The sequence below is a fragment of the Sciurus carolinensis genome, chromosome 9 (assembly GCF_902686445.1).
Source record: "Sciurus carolinensis chromosome 9, mSciCar1.2, whole genome shotgun sequence".
Taxonomy (NCBI): domain Eukaryota; kingdom Metazoa; phylum Chordata; class Mammalia; order Rodentia; family Sciuridae; genus Sciurus; species Sciurus carolinensis.
In genome coordinates, this window is record NC_062221.1 from 28105419 (window position 1) to 28118674 (window position 13256).

At 53.3% G+C, this 13256-nt stretch overlaps 2 protein-coding genes across 5 annotated transcripts; one reads left to right on the forward strand and one right to left on the reverse strand.

The window, feature by feature from the left end:
* Nucleotides 1–263: 263 nt before the first annotated feature.
* On the forward strand, nt 264–9606 carry Uba7 (ubiquitin like modifier activating enzyme 7). 3 transcript variants are annotated; one of them, XM_047564233.1, is made up of 24 exons: nt 264–438; nt 527–695; nt 791–925; nt 1035–1141; nt 1494–1596; nt 1692–1827; nt 2002–2099; nt 2197–2343; nt 3005–3175; nt 3351–3452; nt 3612–3692; nt 3774–3929; nt 4015–4180; nt 4259–4458; nt 4547–4611; nt 4693–4876; nt 4951–5025; nt 5257–5440; nt 6145–6227; nt 6705–6794; nt 6887–7078; nt 8642–8734; nt 8810–8910; nt 9382–9606. In XM_047564233.1, the coding sequence occupies exons 1-24, from the start codon at nt 383–385 to the stop codon at nt 9596–9598; spliced, it is 3111 nt and encodes a 1036-aa protein (XP_047420189.1). In that variant the 5' UTR covers nt 264–382; the 3' UTR covers nt 9599–9606. The 3 variants fall into 3 exon arrangements, with proteins under 3 accessions (XP_047420189.1, XP_047420188.1, XP_047420190.1); XM_047564232.1 differs by having other exon boundaries at nt 1494–1584; nt 3351–3470; XM_047564234.1 differs by having other exon boundaries at nt 1494–1584.
* Nucleotides 9607–9786: 180 nt separating this feature from the next.
* On the reverse strand, nt 9787–11590 carry Inka1 (inka box actin regulator 1). 2 transcript variants are annotated; one of them, XM_047564238.1, is made up of 2 exons: nt 11390–11590; nt 9787–10580 (listed from the first exon to the last, which is right to left on the reverse strand). In XM_047564238.1, exons 1-2 carry the CDS (start codon nt 11438–11440, stop codon nt 9828–9830), a joined length of 804 nt encoding a protein of 267 aa, XP_047420194.1. In that variant the 5' UTR covers nt 11441–11590; the 3' UTR covers nt 9787–9827. The 2 variants fall into 2 exon arrangements, with proteins under 2 accessions (XP_047420194.1, XP_047420193.1); XM_047564237.1 differs by having other exon boundaries at nt 9787–10628.
* Nucleotides 11591–13256: the final 1666 nt, after the last annotated feature.

Genomic DNA, 13256 nt, shown 5'->3' on the forward strand with positions numbered 1-13256 from the left:
CTTGTCAGTCTACAATTATTTCAAAACAGAAGTGTAAAAGAAAAATGGCATATGATTGTGGCTGCTCTGTGGCTCCCACCTTTAGGTATGAGAGACTGCCTATCCTCTTATAACCCTGGGACTCATCCCAGGCAATAGACCTGGCAATTAGCTCACTTAGCTTGGGCATCTGTCCTAGTCTGGAGGCAGGACAAGGAGTCTACTCAGAGTATATTCTCACTTTCACTTTTGCTTTCCCTGAAATGACAGAGGAACCAGGAAGAAGGCTGTAACCAGCAGCTTTCTTTAGTCCCTTGGCTTTGCTGCCTGTTTGCAATAGTTACAACCCCTGCTGGTGCCACTTCCCACACAGAGACTGTAGCTGTGAGTGCCAGGCTTGAAGATGGATATCCTGGAGCCTTCCATGTTGCTGGATGAGGAGCTATACTCCAGACAGCTGTGAGCCTTGAGGTGGAATAGGGAATGGGGTGGTGGCCTTCAGACCTCTCTGATCTCTAGATGCCTGCCTCCTACTTCTCATCCACAGGTATGTGCTGGGCCCACTTGCCATGCAGAGGATTCAGACAGCCAAAGTCCTGCTGTCTGGCCTGCAAGGCCTGGGGGCTGAGATAGCCAAGAACCTGGTCCTGATGGGGGTTGGCAGCCTCACTCTGCATGATCCCCATCCCACCTGCTGGTCTGACCTGGCTGCTCAGGTAAGGGTCCTGAGGGGCTCTGGGATGTCAGACCAGGATGGGGACAGAACCCAAGCGGAATCTCTTGGCTCAATCTGCACTGGATGTCTCCCTAGTTTTTCCTCTCAGAGAAAGACTTGGAAAAGAACAGGGCTGATGCCTCTCAAAAATGCTTGGCTCAACTCAATGAAGCTGTCCAGGTCTTTGTCCACACAGGTGACATCACAGAGGACCTACTGCTGAACTTCCAGGTAACTTCTCCAGCCCCAGTTTCCAGGCCAGTCAGTTCCCATCTCTACTCTCAACAGAAGGGAAGTCTGGGCAGGTGTTCTGGCCCTGCTGATCAAGGTGTTCACCCAGGTGGTAGTGCTAACTGCCTCAAACCTGGAGGAGCAGCTGAAGGTGGGCACTTTGTGCCACAAGCATGGAGTCTGCTTTCTAGTGGCTGATACCCGGGGTCTTGTGGGGTGAGTGAGACTCCCTTCCCAGCCTACCACATCACAGCCAATAATTGGTCTCAGTGCTATCCCCAGCTCTAAGCTTGCTTCAGTGCCCCTCTGCCCAATCTCAGGCCTTTCCAAGAATTGCCTCCAATTCTGGTCTTCAGTCCCACTCATCTGGTTCCTCCAATCCAGTCTCCAGACCTTTGCCTTAGTAGCCTTTTCCCTACCACCACCACCCAAAAAAAAAAAAATCTCTAGTTTCCAAATCTCTCCCAGCATTTCTTTCCCAGTTCAGATCCTCTAGGCCTATCCTAGTGCCCCCTATCCTTAACCACAACCTGTGAGCCACCTCAGTAATCCCTGCCATCCATACTAGGCAGTTATTCTGTGACTTTGGTGAGAATTTCACTGTGCAGGACCCTACAGAGGCAGAACCCCTGACAGCTGCCATCCAGGACATCTCCCAGGTGGGTGCTGAGGTATGGGCATTTACCTGCTGACTAGGGAAGTATTGGTTGCCAAAGCCTGTGGAAAGCAGGTACAAGCACACTTGAGACAGCCACCTTCCACCCAGGGCTCCCCTGGCATTCTCACTCTGAGAAGAGAGGACAATAGACACTCTTTCTGTGATGGGGACTTGGTGACTTTCTCAGGCATTGAGGGCATGGTTGAGCTCAATGGCTGTTCTCCTCGGCCCATCCATGTACAGGGTAAGTCAACCCCATCCAACCCTGGGCTCAATGCCCAAGACACCACTGAGGGGAACTTAGTCCTGGGGGATGGGTTTTCCTTTTGCCTTTCCCAGGGCGCAGCAGGAGTCAGGATGGGATATGGGAACTACCCAGCTTCAGGGATCATAACTCACTAGGCTAGATCTCTTCCAGAGGATGGGTCCTTGGACATTGGGGACACAACAACTTTCTCCCGTTACTTGCATGGTGGGGTTATTACTGAAGTCAAAAGATCCAAGACTGTGACACATGTAAGTGCAAGTGCATCTGAAATGGGAGCATTTGGGCACCTTCATGAAGGGGCCCACAGTGCTCCAGACCTGACCCTAAACCAAGTACCCCTTGCAGAAGCCCCTGGACATAGCCCTGCTCCAGCCCCAGGTGGTGGCTCAGAATCACCAGCAAGCCCATCGTGCCCACCTCCTACATCAGGTCTTCCGTGCATTGCACAAATTCCAGAACCTCCATGGCCGGCTGCCCCGACCCTGGGATCCTGTAAGTGGTCCCACTGCATCACCCTAGCCTTATTAGAGTTTGAACCCCAGAAGCAATATCCCCACTTAAAAAGAAAGAGGAAGCTGGATTCAATGACAGACACCTGTAACCCCAGCTACCTGGGAGGCTGAGGCAGGAGGATTGCAAATTCAAGGTCGGGCTTCCCTGACATTCTCACTCTGAGAAGAGAGGACAATAAACATTCCTTCTGTGATGGGGACTTGGTGATTTGATAACTTAGGGAGACCTTGTCTTAAAAGATAAGAAGGACTGGGAATGTAACTCAGTGGAGAGCATCCTGCATCCCTGAGTTCAATCCTCAGTATGGAAAAAAAAAAAAGATGAAAACCACCATCTTTAGACTAGAGGCTGGGTCCACAGAAGTATCAGGCACACAGCCTGGGGACCCCTACTATGTCCTAAGCCATCAGAGCAAAGTTGGAAGTTGCACCCAAATTGGTAAAACCTTAGGCTTCTGTCTAGTGCTGAGCTGTCTGGTTATGCTGCCCAGGCTAGCAGTAGGGTTAGACCTTTCCAGTTAGGCTTCTGCTTCCTCTTCTGTAGAACAGGGTGATAGCTGCCTGAAGGCTTTAAGTGTGTGTGCGTCAGGTGGGGTCCAACTCAGGCTGGACTGAAATACCCATAAATTTCCACCCAATAGGTTGATGCAAAGATTGTGGTAGGTTTGGCACAGTCCCTGGAACCACTGAAGGGCCAAGAAGAAGAGCCACTGGATGAGGCCCTACTGCGGACAATTGCCTTGAGTAGTGCTGGTGGCTTGAGTCCCATGGCAGCTATTCTGGGAGCCATAGCTGCCCAGGAAGTCCTGAAGGTGGGCACAATCACAGGCAGGGAGTGGGAAGGAGATGGGGAGGTATGTGGGTAAGTGAAGCACCCAATACCAGGCCATGGCCCTGGAGGTTTCACTAATGTAGGCGCAGCCTAAGCTGGAATCTGAGGGGGTTAGAAGTTGGCAGAAGCCCTCAATCTGAAGTGCCATCCCCTAGGCAATCTCCAGGAAGTTCATGCCCGTGGACCAGTGGCTATACTTTGATGCCCTCGATTGCCTTCCAGAAGATTGTCTTCCCAATCCTGAGGACTGTGCCCCGGTGAGATCCAAGAAGAGGGTGTGTGTGCAAACCTCATTCAAAATCAGGGCTAGGGAAGAAACATAAAGAATGGTCCTAAGGTCTTGATTCAGACAACTCAGTGAAAGGAGATGCAGCATAGGCCAGCAGCCATCACTGACCCTATTCTGTGTCCTCCAGAGAGGCTGCCGTTATGATGGGCAAATTGCAGTGTTTGGGGCTGGTTTTCAGGAGAAACTGAGCCTCCAGCGCTACTTCTTGGTGAGCTGTGGGAGTGAGGATGGGGAGTGTCTTTGGGAGGGCTAAGTCAGGCCCTCAGGCTAAAGTTGCTCCTACCAACAGGTGGGCGCTGGTGCCATTGGCTGTGAGCTGCTCAAAGATTTTGCCCTAGTGGGCCTAGGAGCAGGGGGCTGTGGTGGTGTGACTGTTGCTGACATGGACCACATAGAGCGCTCTAATCTCAGCCGTCAGTTCCTGTTCAGGACTCAGGACGTTGGTGTGAGTGCCAGCCCCTCCCACACCTGTGTCCCAGACTGCCCTCCTATAAGGTCCCATACTCAATATCGTCCTCCTTTCTTCATAGAGGCCCAAGGCAGAGGTGGCTGCTGCAGCTGCCCAGAAACTGAACCCAGACTTACGGGTGACTTCACTCACTCAGCCACTGGATCCCACCACGGAGCACATCTATGGGGAAAACTTCTTCTCTCATGTAGATGGTGTGGTTGCTGCCCTGGACAGTTTCCCAGCTCGTGAGTACCTGACTTGGAGCTCAGCCCCTTGCCCAAGGCAGTGTCAGCCCCACTACTGACCCTCTGCTCCCTTGTCAGGGCACTATGTGGCTACTCGCTGCACCCACTATCTGAAGCCGCTGTTGGAGGCAGGCACACAGGGTACCAGGGGCAGTGCTTCAGTGTTCATACCACATGTGACTGAGGTCTACAGTGGCCCTGCCTCAGCTTCTGAGGATGCCCCACACCCTGTCTGTACTGGGCGGCACTTCCCAAGCACAGCTGAGCACACCCTGCAGGTGAGCACACCTCACCCCACCAATCTCAGCCCTCAGCTGCGTATTTGTTCCTCATATGACACTTTATTGTCCCTCCCTTCCCCCACAGTGGGCTCGGAATGAATTTGAGGAACTCTTCCGACTATCTGCAGAGACCATCAACTGCTACCAACAGTAAGGCCACACAGAGAGGTGGAAGAAAGTCTAGGGCTCCATGCACAGGACTCGGCTTCTAACTTTCTCCTCTTTCCATAGGGCATCTACTTCCCTGGCAGACATGGATAGGCCACAGACATTGACCTTACTACAGGTGGTTCTGGGTGTTCTAAGAGTACACCCACAGACCTGGCAAGACTGCGTGGTGTGGGCCCTTGGCCAATGGCAACTCTGTTTCCATTATGGCATAATACAGCTACTGAGGCACTTCCCACCTGATAAAGTGAGTGGCAAGGGGTTGTGACAGGGCTGAGGGTTCAGGGACCAGACTGAGCCCAACAGCCTATCTTTCTCTAGATGCTTGAGGATGGAACTCCATTCTGGTCAGGTTCAAAACACTGTCCCCATCCCCTGGAATTTGACACCAACCAGGTGAGTGGGAATCCTTGGGGAGCCCTGAGATAGAGACATGGCTCTCAGAGCAGAGGAAGTCACCTCTGTATTCTGTAGAAATGCAGATGCTGACTGCCTTGTTTGTGTATATGTGGGTATTCATATGTGTGGCAGATAGGTTCTCAAACAGATTCATGTGAACCACCTGTATTTATCCAGACATGCTCACTCAGAGCCATGCATCTGCCCCTACTCTTGGTCTTGCTGCAGGATATGCACCTCCTCTATGTGCTGGCAGCTGCCAACCTGTATGCTCAAATGCATGGGATTCCTGGCTCACCAGATCAAACTGCACTCAGGGAGCTGCTGAAAGTATTGCCACAGCCTGACCCCCAGCACCTGGTCTCCACCTTCGCTAGTAGCCTAGAGCTGACTTGGGCTTCTACTGAGTTTGGTGAGACTCTTCACCCCCATACTGCCATTCAAAGGCCTGACCCTGACTTCAACCTGTCCTGAAGCAAGGTAGGGCTTGAAAGCCCTTCAGCCAACTTAGTATATTTCAGTTTCTCTTACCATGCTTTCCTCTAGGTTTAACCCCATCCTCTGACCCCTCAAAAGATCCTTTCCTTGCTACCTACTCTGTATCCCACTTCTCTTGGGAGAGTCTCAGGGAGCTATGGGGAATACCTTGCTATGGCCCCCAGGTGAGGACAGAGTCACATAGGTGCACACATGTGTGCTCACAGTAAAGGTGGGGCTGCTAAGGAAGAGGTTGCAGCATCAATCAAGGGGATTCCTTGATTTTATCAAAAATATAGTAAAAACTGAGTGTGGTGGCACATGTCTACAATCCCAAAAGCTCAGAAGGCTGAGGCGGGAGGATTTTAAGTTCAAAGCCAGCCTGAGCAACTTATCAAGTCACTGTAACTTAGTGAGACCCTGCCTCAAAATTAAAAGTAAAAAGGTTGGGAGATGGCTCAGTGGTTAAGTGCCCCTGGTTCAATCACTGGTACCTCCCCGCTGCCAAAAAAAAAAAAAAAAAAAAAAAAAGAGTGTAGTAAGTGACAGCCTTGGCAGAAACTAAGAATACGCTCTAGACTTCAGGAAGAGTGCAGGAGACAGGGGCTAAGGCTACCCCAACATCCCTTCCCCTGACAGGGCCTGAGCTGTTGAAGGAGCTGCAGGAAGCTCTGGAAGTCTGGGGCAAGGGTCCTCCTCTGAAGCCTCTGATGTTTCAGAAGGTGGGATCTTAAGTTGGGGTAAGGTGTTGGGTTTGGGGTAAGTTGTGGAGGAGGTGAGGAGCAAAGAGGGTAGCTTGAGAGTCCCTGAATTCTCCTTCAGTAGGGACCTGGAAACAGCAACCCTTCCTTGAACCTCAGCCTCATTGTGTGATAAAGGGGAGATAGTGAGCTCCTATCCACAGAACTGTGCAAAGACGTGCTGGGCCTCATTGTGCATGCCTGTAATCCCAGCAACTCAAGAGGTTGAGGCAAGGGGATCATAAGTTTGAGGCTAGCCTGGGCAACTTAGAGAAACCCTGTCTCAATATAAAAAGTAAAAAGGGCTGGGAATATAGCTCAGTGGTAAAGCACTCCTGGGTGCAATCCACAGTACTGCAAAAAAATAAAACTGTGCAAACACTTGTACAGTAGCACACAGTTGGCCATGGTGATAGGCACTGCTGTAGTATTAATGCTACTGTGATTTGGGCCTCACAGGATGACAGCAACTTTCACATGGACTTTGTGACAGCAGCAGCTAACCTTCGATGTCAAAACTATAGGATCCCACCAGTCAACTGTTCTCAGGTAACCCTACCCCTTAGGACTCAGGCCTGGAAGTGGAGGTCAAACCCTAGCTCTACAGCTTAGTTCCAAACCAAATCTCTTGTCCTTGGCAGAGCAAACGAATTGTGGGCCAGATTATACCAGCCATTGCTACCACTACAGCAGCTGTGGCAGGCCTGTTAGGTCTGGAACTGTATAAAGTGGTGTATGGGACACGGCCCCTTGGTGCCTTTCGTCATAGTTACCTGTACCTGGCTGAAAACAACTTCATGCGCTGGGTGCCTTCTCCTCCAACCACCCAGTCGGTGAGCCCTTGACACTCTACCCTTACCCTTGCTAGTTTTTTGTTTTTTCCTGCATCTTCCCAAAGAGGCCCCACTCTAGCTGTGGCCTCACTCCAGAACCCAGACTGTGAAGGAGTTCTCAAGACTCCCTCCAGCCCCCTTTTTGCTATGAAGCCAGGCTGAGACCTGTCAGACACAGGAAGTAGCCGTCAGCCTTTCCTCCCACCCCACTCCAATCCAGGGTCTGGGGGAGCTGCAGCTTTAACTCATTAGTGGAGCCAGACATCCCCACAACCTCCTCCTTCCCAGAAATTACCCTGAGGAGGTAGATAGTGGGGAGGAGGAAATCGTAGGTAGGGGGGACCAGGGCCCCATCCTCGGAAAGAGTCTAGCTTCCTCCTGTAGGGCCCCAGGCTGCCCCCTCCAAGCTGAATTAAGGGGCACTAGACTTGCTGCCAGGAATGTGGGACAGCAGTCCTATAGGAGTGTATATGATTGGCACAGATGTGAGTGCACCAGAGTCTGGGCATCCCTGGTGTGTGGGTATGAAGGGAGAAAGCTTGCACATCTGTGAGCCAGATGGGAATGCAGGCCTTTCCTCAGTGTGGACACGCATGGATGTGTACATGGCTACACATGTGGGTGTTCCTGGGCTTGTGTGCATGTGTTCCTGTGACTACAGGGCTGGGAATGTCTCCAAATTGTGTGCCCAGACTTTGTAGTAGTGGCATTTCCTTGGGGCACAAGAAAGAGGATAAAGGGGATGTTCTCACCAGGGGAGAAGGCAAAAGTCACTAGCTAGTACTGGCCTTTGCCAAGCAGCCCTAAGGTCCCTCTGAACACAACACATAGAACCCGTTTGTGAAACACTCCACCTCTAACCAACACACAGGCTGCCTTTGTCTGTGGAGTGGAGGAAGTGGAGAGGAGACCTCATCTTCCTCTAACCTAGTCTCAGCTTGACCCCAGTGTGTTTTCTGAGGGGCTGGCAAGGTCCCCCATTCTCATCTCTGGCTGTCCGCCACCCTTCTGTCTTCAACTCTAGGCGTCAGAAACTCAAGACTCTTGATACAGGAAAGGAAACTGGACAGAAAGAGGAGGCCTCTATGGACTGTGTCCCTGCTGGGATCTCTGGGCCAGTAGGGTCCCAGTAGTCACTATGCTATTCACTCCTGTGTACCCCAAAGTAGTCAAAGGCTCTGGAAGTAAGGATGAGGGAGTAGGATGCATCCCCCAGCTTCTAGCCTTGCATTTGAGGAAGAAGCAGCTTTATCGGAGACTCCAGTAGCCTAACTCTGGCTTCCTCAGGAAGCACCACCCCCTTAGTTCCCTTCCAACAACTGGCCTGTGTGATGGATCAGTCTGTTTCCCTGTGTGGGCCCCATAGCCCCATTTCCTGTGCTGGCCTCAGCGTGGGCAGGAGGGGGCTGAGACTCTAGGCCCAGATCCCACCCTCTAAACACCCCCCACCCCCGCCCCACTTCCTGCCTCTAATACAGCTCCTCCCCTAGAAAAGGCTGCTAGTAACTGGGACAGTGGTTACCGGTTGTGTGAAAACTCATTCATCCCTACCTCTATCCCCAGTTCAATTGCCTGAAGTGGACCTGTTGGGACCGCCTGAAGGTGCCTGCTGGGCAGCCTGAGAGGACGCTGGAGTCACTGCTGGCCCATCTCCAGGTGTGCCCTGATCCCACTCTGCCCCTAAGCCAAATCCAGCCTGGCCCAGTGGGTATCTGACCTGTATCTGTCTAGGAACAATATGGACTAAGGGTAAGGATGCTGCTGTATGGCCCAGCCCTGCTCTATTCAGCACGATGGTCATCTCAAAAGCAGGCCCAGCACTTGTCCCTCAGGTGAGCCCACAGCCAGCTCTGGATAACTAGGCTCTACCTGCCTCTGGATGTTGAGGATGTGGTACACATAGCCTTTCTTCTTCCCAAACCTATTCTAGGCCCCTCACACTTTCTGAAACATTCTTTCACCAAATGGGGCAAGCAAATGGACTGGGGGTGGGGTGAGGGTAAGAGCCTAAGGAGGGGCCTTTGGGAGCTCTCTACTTAGCCAGCCCCACTAGCCCCGCAATCCTCCCTGCTCAGCTGCCCTTTCATAGCCCACTCCCAGGGGACCCACAGCTTCCTGCCTCCTGCCCGCCCCACCAGCTGCTCCTAAAATAGTTTCAGATGTTTCCTGTCTTAAGCTGCTCCTGCTTCTGGTCCGGGCTCCTGAGGGCTCTGAAGCACCCTCTAGTCCATGCCACGTTACCTTCTGTCTACCTAAGCTCACATGCCCAATCTCCGCTAACCTGCTCCCCCCCCCCATACCAGGGTGACAGAACTGGTTCAGCGGGTGACCGGCCAGGTGCCTGGGCCTGGGCTGCAGGTACTAGTACTGGAGCTGAGCTGTGAGGGTGAGGAGGACAAAACTGCCTTCCCACCTCTGCACTATGAATTGTGTGATAAGCCAGCCACTGCCCCACCACTTGGCTCTATGGAGATCTGCCTAAAAACCCTGCATCTTGAGCGCACAGCAGACACTCAATAAATGCTTGTTGAAGGAAGGCATAGTAGAAAACATGGATGACAGGACACAGGGCAGTAAAGCACATGGGCAAGTGACATGGGCAAGACAAGACCCCGAAAGGGAAAGAAAAGACTTCAGATTTGCCTCCTGAACTGTGTCTCACAAGGCTGGGGCTGCCACCTGGAGCCTCAGGGGTATGGAACCAATCATCTAGAAAAAGGCCTTTATTGTCCCAGGCTGGAAGGCAGGGTCAAAGATAATTGACATCATTGTAGATGATGGGCTGGCGACTTCGGCAGCTCATGAGGGCTGCAAAGCGAGATAGGTCTGCAGGCAGTTCATGTTCTGGGCGAGGTGGGCATGACAACCGCTTTCCCACCATAGCTGCCCGCCGAGCCCTCGCCAGCTTGCGCCGCAGCTGCTCAGAGAGACTAAGCAAAAACTGGGGGGGGCGAGCCCGGGCACGGGGCATGCCTCCATCACCCATCTCACTTGCTGCCTCAGGCAGTTCCATCCAGTTGTGAATTAAGTCAGCAAAACAGTTGTCCCCCAGCACCAGGGGCTGGCGACTACGTCCCCTGTTCAGTAGAGCAGCTGTCCAGTCCTCTGCTTCCAATCCCTGCCAGTGCTCCAGGCAGGCATCTGGAGTAGACTTGGGCCGTGGACGGTGGACAGGTGGTATGCTGGCTACAGGTGCCCTGTTAAGCAGGGGGAGTCCACTGACTGAGAGGCGCTGGGTTTGAGGGGGTCGTGCTGGTACTGCTGGGCGCCGGAGTACAGACAGCTCTTCCTCTTGCCATGTGCTGCCTGATACTTCTGAGAAGCCAGAGTCCCAGTCCAGGGTGTGCTCCCTGGGGCCCCTCAAGTCTGCACCCCTATCTTCTGCCACCAAGACTTCTTCCTCCTTTTCCTCTTCCACACAGCAGACAGAGTCCTCTTCCAAGGCATCTGAGGCCCTAAGTTGGTGGCCAGGCTGCACACCAGGGTCAGTTTTAGTTGGTGGCTGCAAGGGGCCAGGCATAGGGGATGAGCCTGTGTCCCGACCACACAACTAAAGGGGAAGAAAAGGGCACAAGTCATAGGGACATTACTTGTCGCCACCCCTGCATGCCCGGCCAGGCCAGCCATGAGAACAGAGGATCCAAGAGGGCTTGGATAGGTGTGCTAGCCTGGGTAGCAAGGCAGAAAGTGAGCACAGGACTGGCATAGGGGCACAGAACATGAAGCTCGTGTGGCTTCCATTGCAGACCTGGTGGCAGTCTGGCAGGCTGCAGCACGCATGGCCGGGCAAGTCGGCACCCGCCACTGGGGCGGGCCGGCAGGGTTGCAGGCCTGCATCGGGAAGTAAGTCCTGCCCAGGGTTTGGAGGGGGGCATCCTGTGCCTCTTGGATGATGCAGATCCCCAAAGCCCAAAGCGTCTTTCAGAAAAAGACATAGTACTTGCTCAGTAAGGGGTAGAGGAAGAAGGTACAGGACAGTCAGAGGTAGGGGGTGTCTACAGCAACGCCAGCACCTCTTTAGATCCTTGGCGCCTCTGTCCCACCTTCAAAAGAAGTCCTCCCCACTATCCTCCTCCCCCGCCGCCCAGTCCAGATGGGCAACTGTTACTTGATGCCCAGAACGGCTCTCAACCCTCTGAAACCCAAGGCGGGTCATCTGGGCCAGCTGCACCGCCCCGCCCTGCCCCGCCCCGCCCCCATTCCGCCTCGAATGGGCACGCGGACGACCCTGCACCCGTTTGTTTTTCTGGCGGGGCGGCAGCCGGGCACCCCACTCACGTCCTCACAACCACACCCACACCCAAGCCTCACCAATTCCCAGCGGAGCTGGCTCAGGAAGCTGTCAAGTCGAGTGCTGTGCATGTCGAAGCTGGAGTTCCCGCCAGCTCTGCCAATTTCTCCTCGACTCCCAGCAGCAGCCGCGCAGAGAAGACCGGGTGGCCAGCCAGCGGCGTCCTCGCCCTGCGCCTTGCTGAGAGAATTCTCGCTCTGCTTAACTCCCGCCGTCGCCGCCGCCCCAACATCTGGCAGCCGCGCCCCGCCCCCGGCGCCGCAGTCGATGGGGGCGGGGCAAAGTTGTAAAGGCCCGGCTCTTGGAGCTTGGCAGGATGAGTGACTTGAGCGTCCAGTCTCCTCACTGGCTTTTCGGGGTGGGGCGGGGCTGTAACTGGAAGCTGGACAGGGACCATCCCGGACCCCTGATGCCTTGGGAGGTTTAGCTAACCCTGCGTTCATTGCGTGACGCGGTACAGGTCCTTTCCCCGCGGTGGTCTCAGCTTCCCCATTTTTCCGTTGGTGAAATAGCGGTCCCTCCCACCAGGACCTCGTGGTGCTTCCACATGTGGGGACAGCGCCAGATCCTTGTACCCGGCAATTTTGTGACCCATTCGGGGTATGACCCTTTCCTGAGGCTGACCTCGACAATCCCTGGAAATGATAGGAGCGGGGTTCAGCCCCTCTGAGTACTCAGAGATTGCAGGACTTTACAGCAGCGTAGGAACCGGCTACGGAAATCCCAGCCCCAATGCCGTCCCGCTCTGTGCTAAATTAGGCTTGACCGCCCTCTAGTGGAGAGCGCGCGTCTAGCTAGCTTCAAGTCCAGAGGAGACTTGGAACCATTCACTGGCCCTCTGTCTGGCACCACGTAAAGACTGAGGGTCGGTGTGCAGGTTGGAGAGCGCGATGTTCTTTAGAGAGAATGATCAGAACCTGTCCGCAGAGGTCACTCCATGATCAGAGGCTAGGTTAGGGTATAGTCTAACAGGAAACAGGCTGTACCTGTCAGCGAACAGGAAAATATGGGGCAATAAGGGCAATGGGCTAGTGTGAACGAGAGGTCTCTCAGAGCAGGTGACATCAGGGTGCAATCTGAGTCATTGGGAGGAGGTCCAGAAGAGGGGCATTCTATCCAGTAGGGGTGGCGTTCGCCTCCAGTCCTGGCTACTTGGGAGGCTGAGGCAAGAGGATGGTAAGTTGGAGGCCAGCCTGGGCAACTTAGTGAGGTCCTATCTCAAATTAAGATTTAAAAAAAAAAAAAAAAAGAAAAGAAAAGCAGAGGATGTACCTCAGTGGTAGAGCACTTGCCTACTGTGCATAATGCCCTGGGGTCAATCCCCAGTAACACACACACACACACACACCAGGATGTGCTGCATTCTAAGGGTCAGCCAGTATAAAGATCCTGAGGGACAAAAACTGGACAGGCCTAAACATAAAGTAGGTCCAGGTGAGTGTGATTAGTGGTGGTGGAGACAGTAAAGAGGTATGCAAAACCAGGCTCCCAACAGCCTTAGAGGGGAATATGGGTTTCGTTTTTGGTGGGATAAAGAGAACCAGTTCTTTTGTAGCAAATGACCTGGACTGGTACCTGTTAGATAATCTCAGCTGCTTTGGGAGAACAACTCTGTAATAAGAGTGGATGCTCCTGCCTTCATCCAGGCAAAGGAGGTGAAGTTTTGAGCTTTGGCACAGCAGGCAGACAGAAGAGAACCACTTTAGGGTATGGTTTGAAGCTAAAATCAAGTCTTGTTGATGCATAGATGTGGGTAGGGAAAGGGGCGCACCACACATGACTTCTACATTTCTGACCTGAGCAGATAGTTGGGTGGAATTGCCATAATTGATCTGGGAAATACTGGAGAAGAGTGGAGTTCAGGAGGGAAAAAAATGATCATTTGTA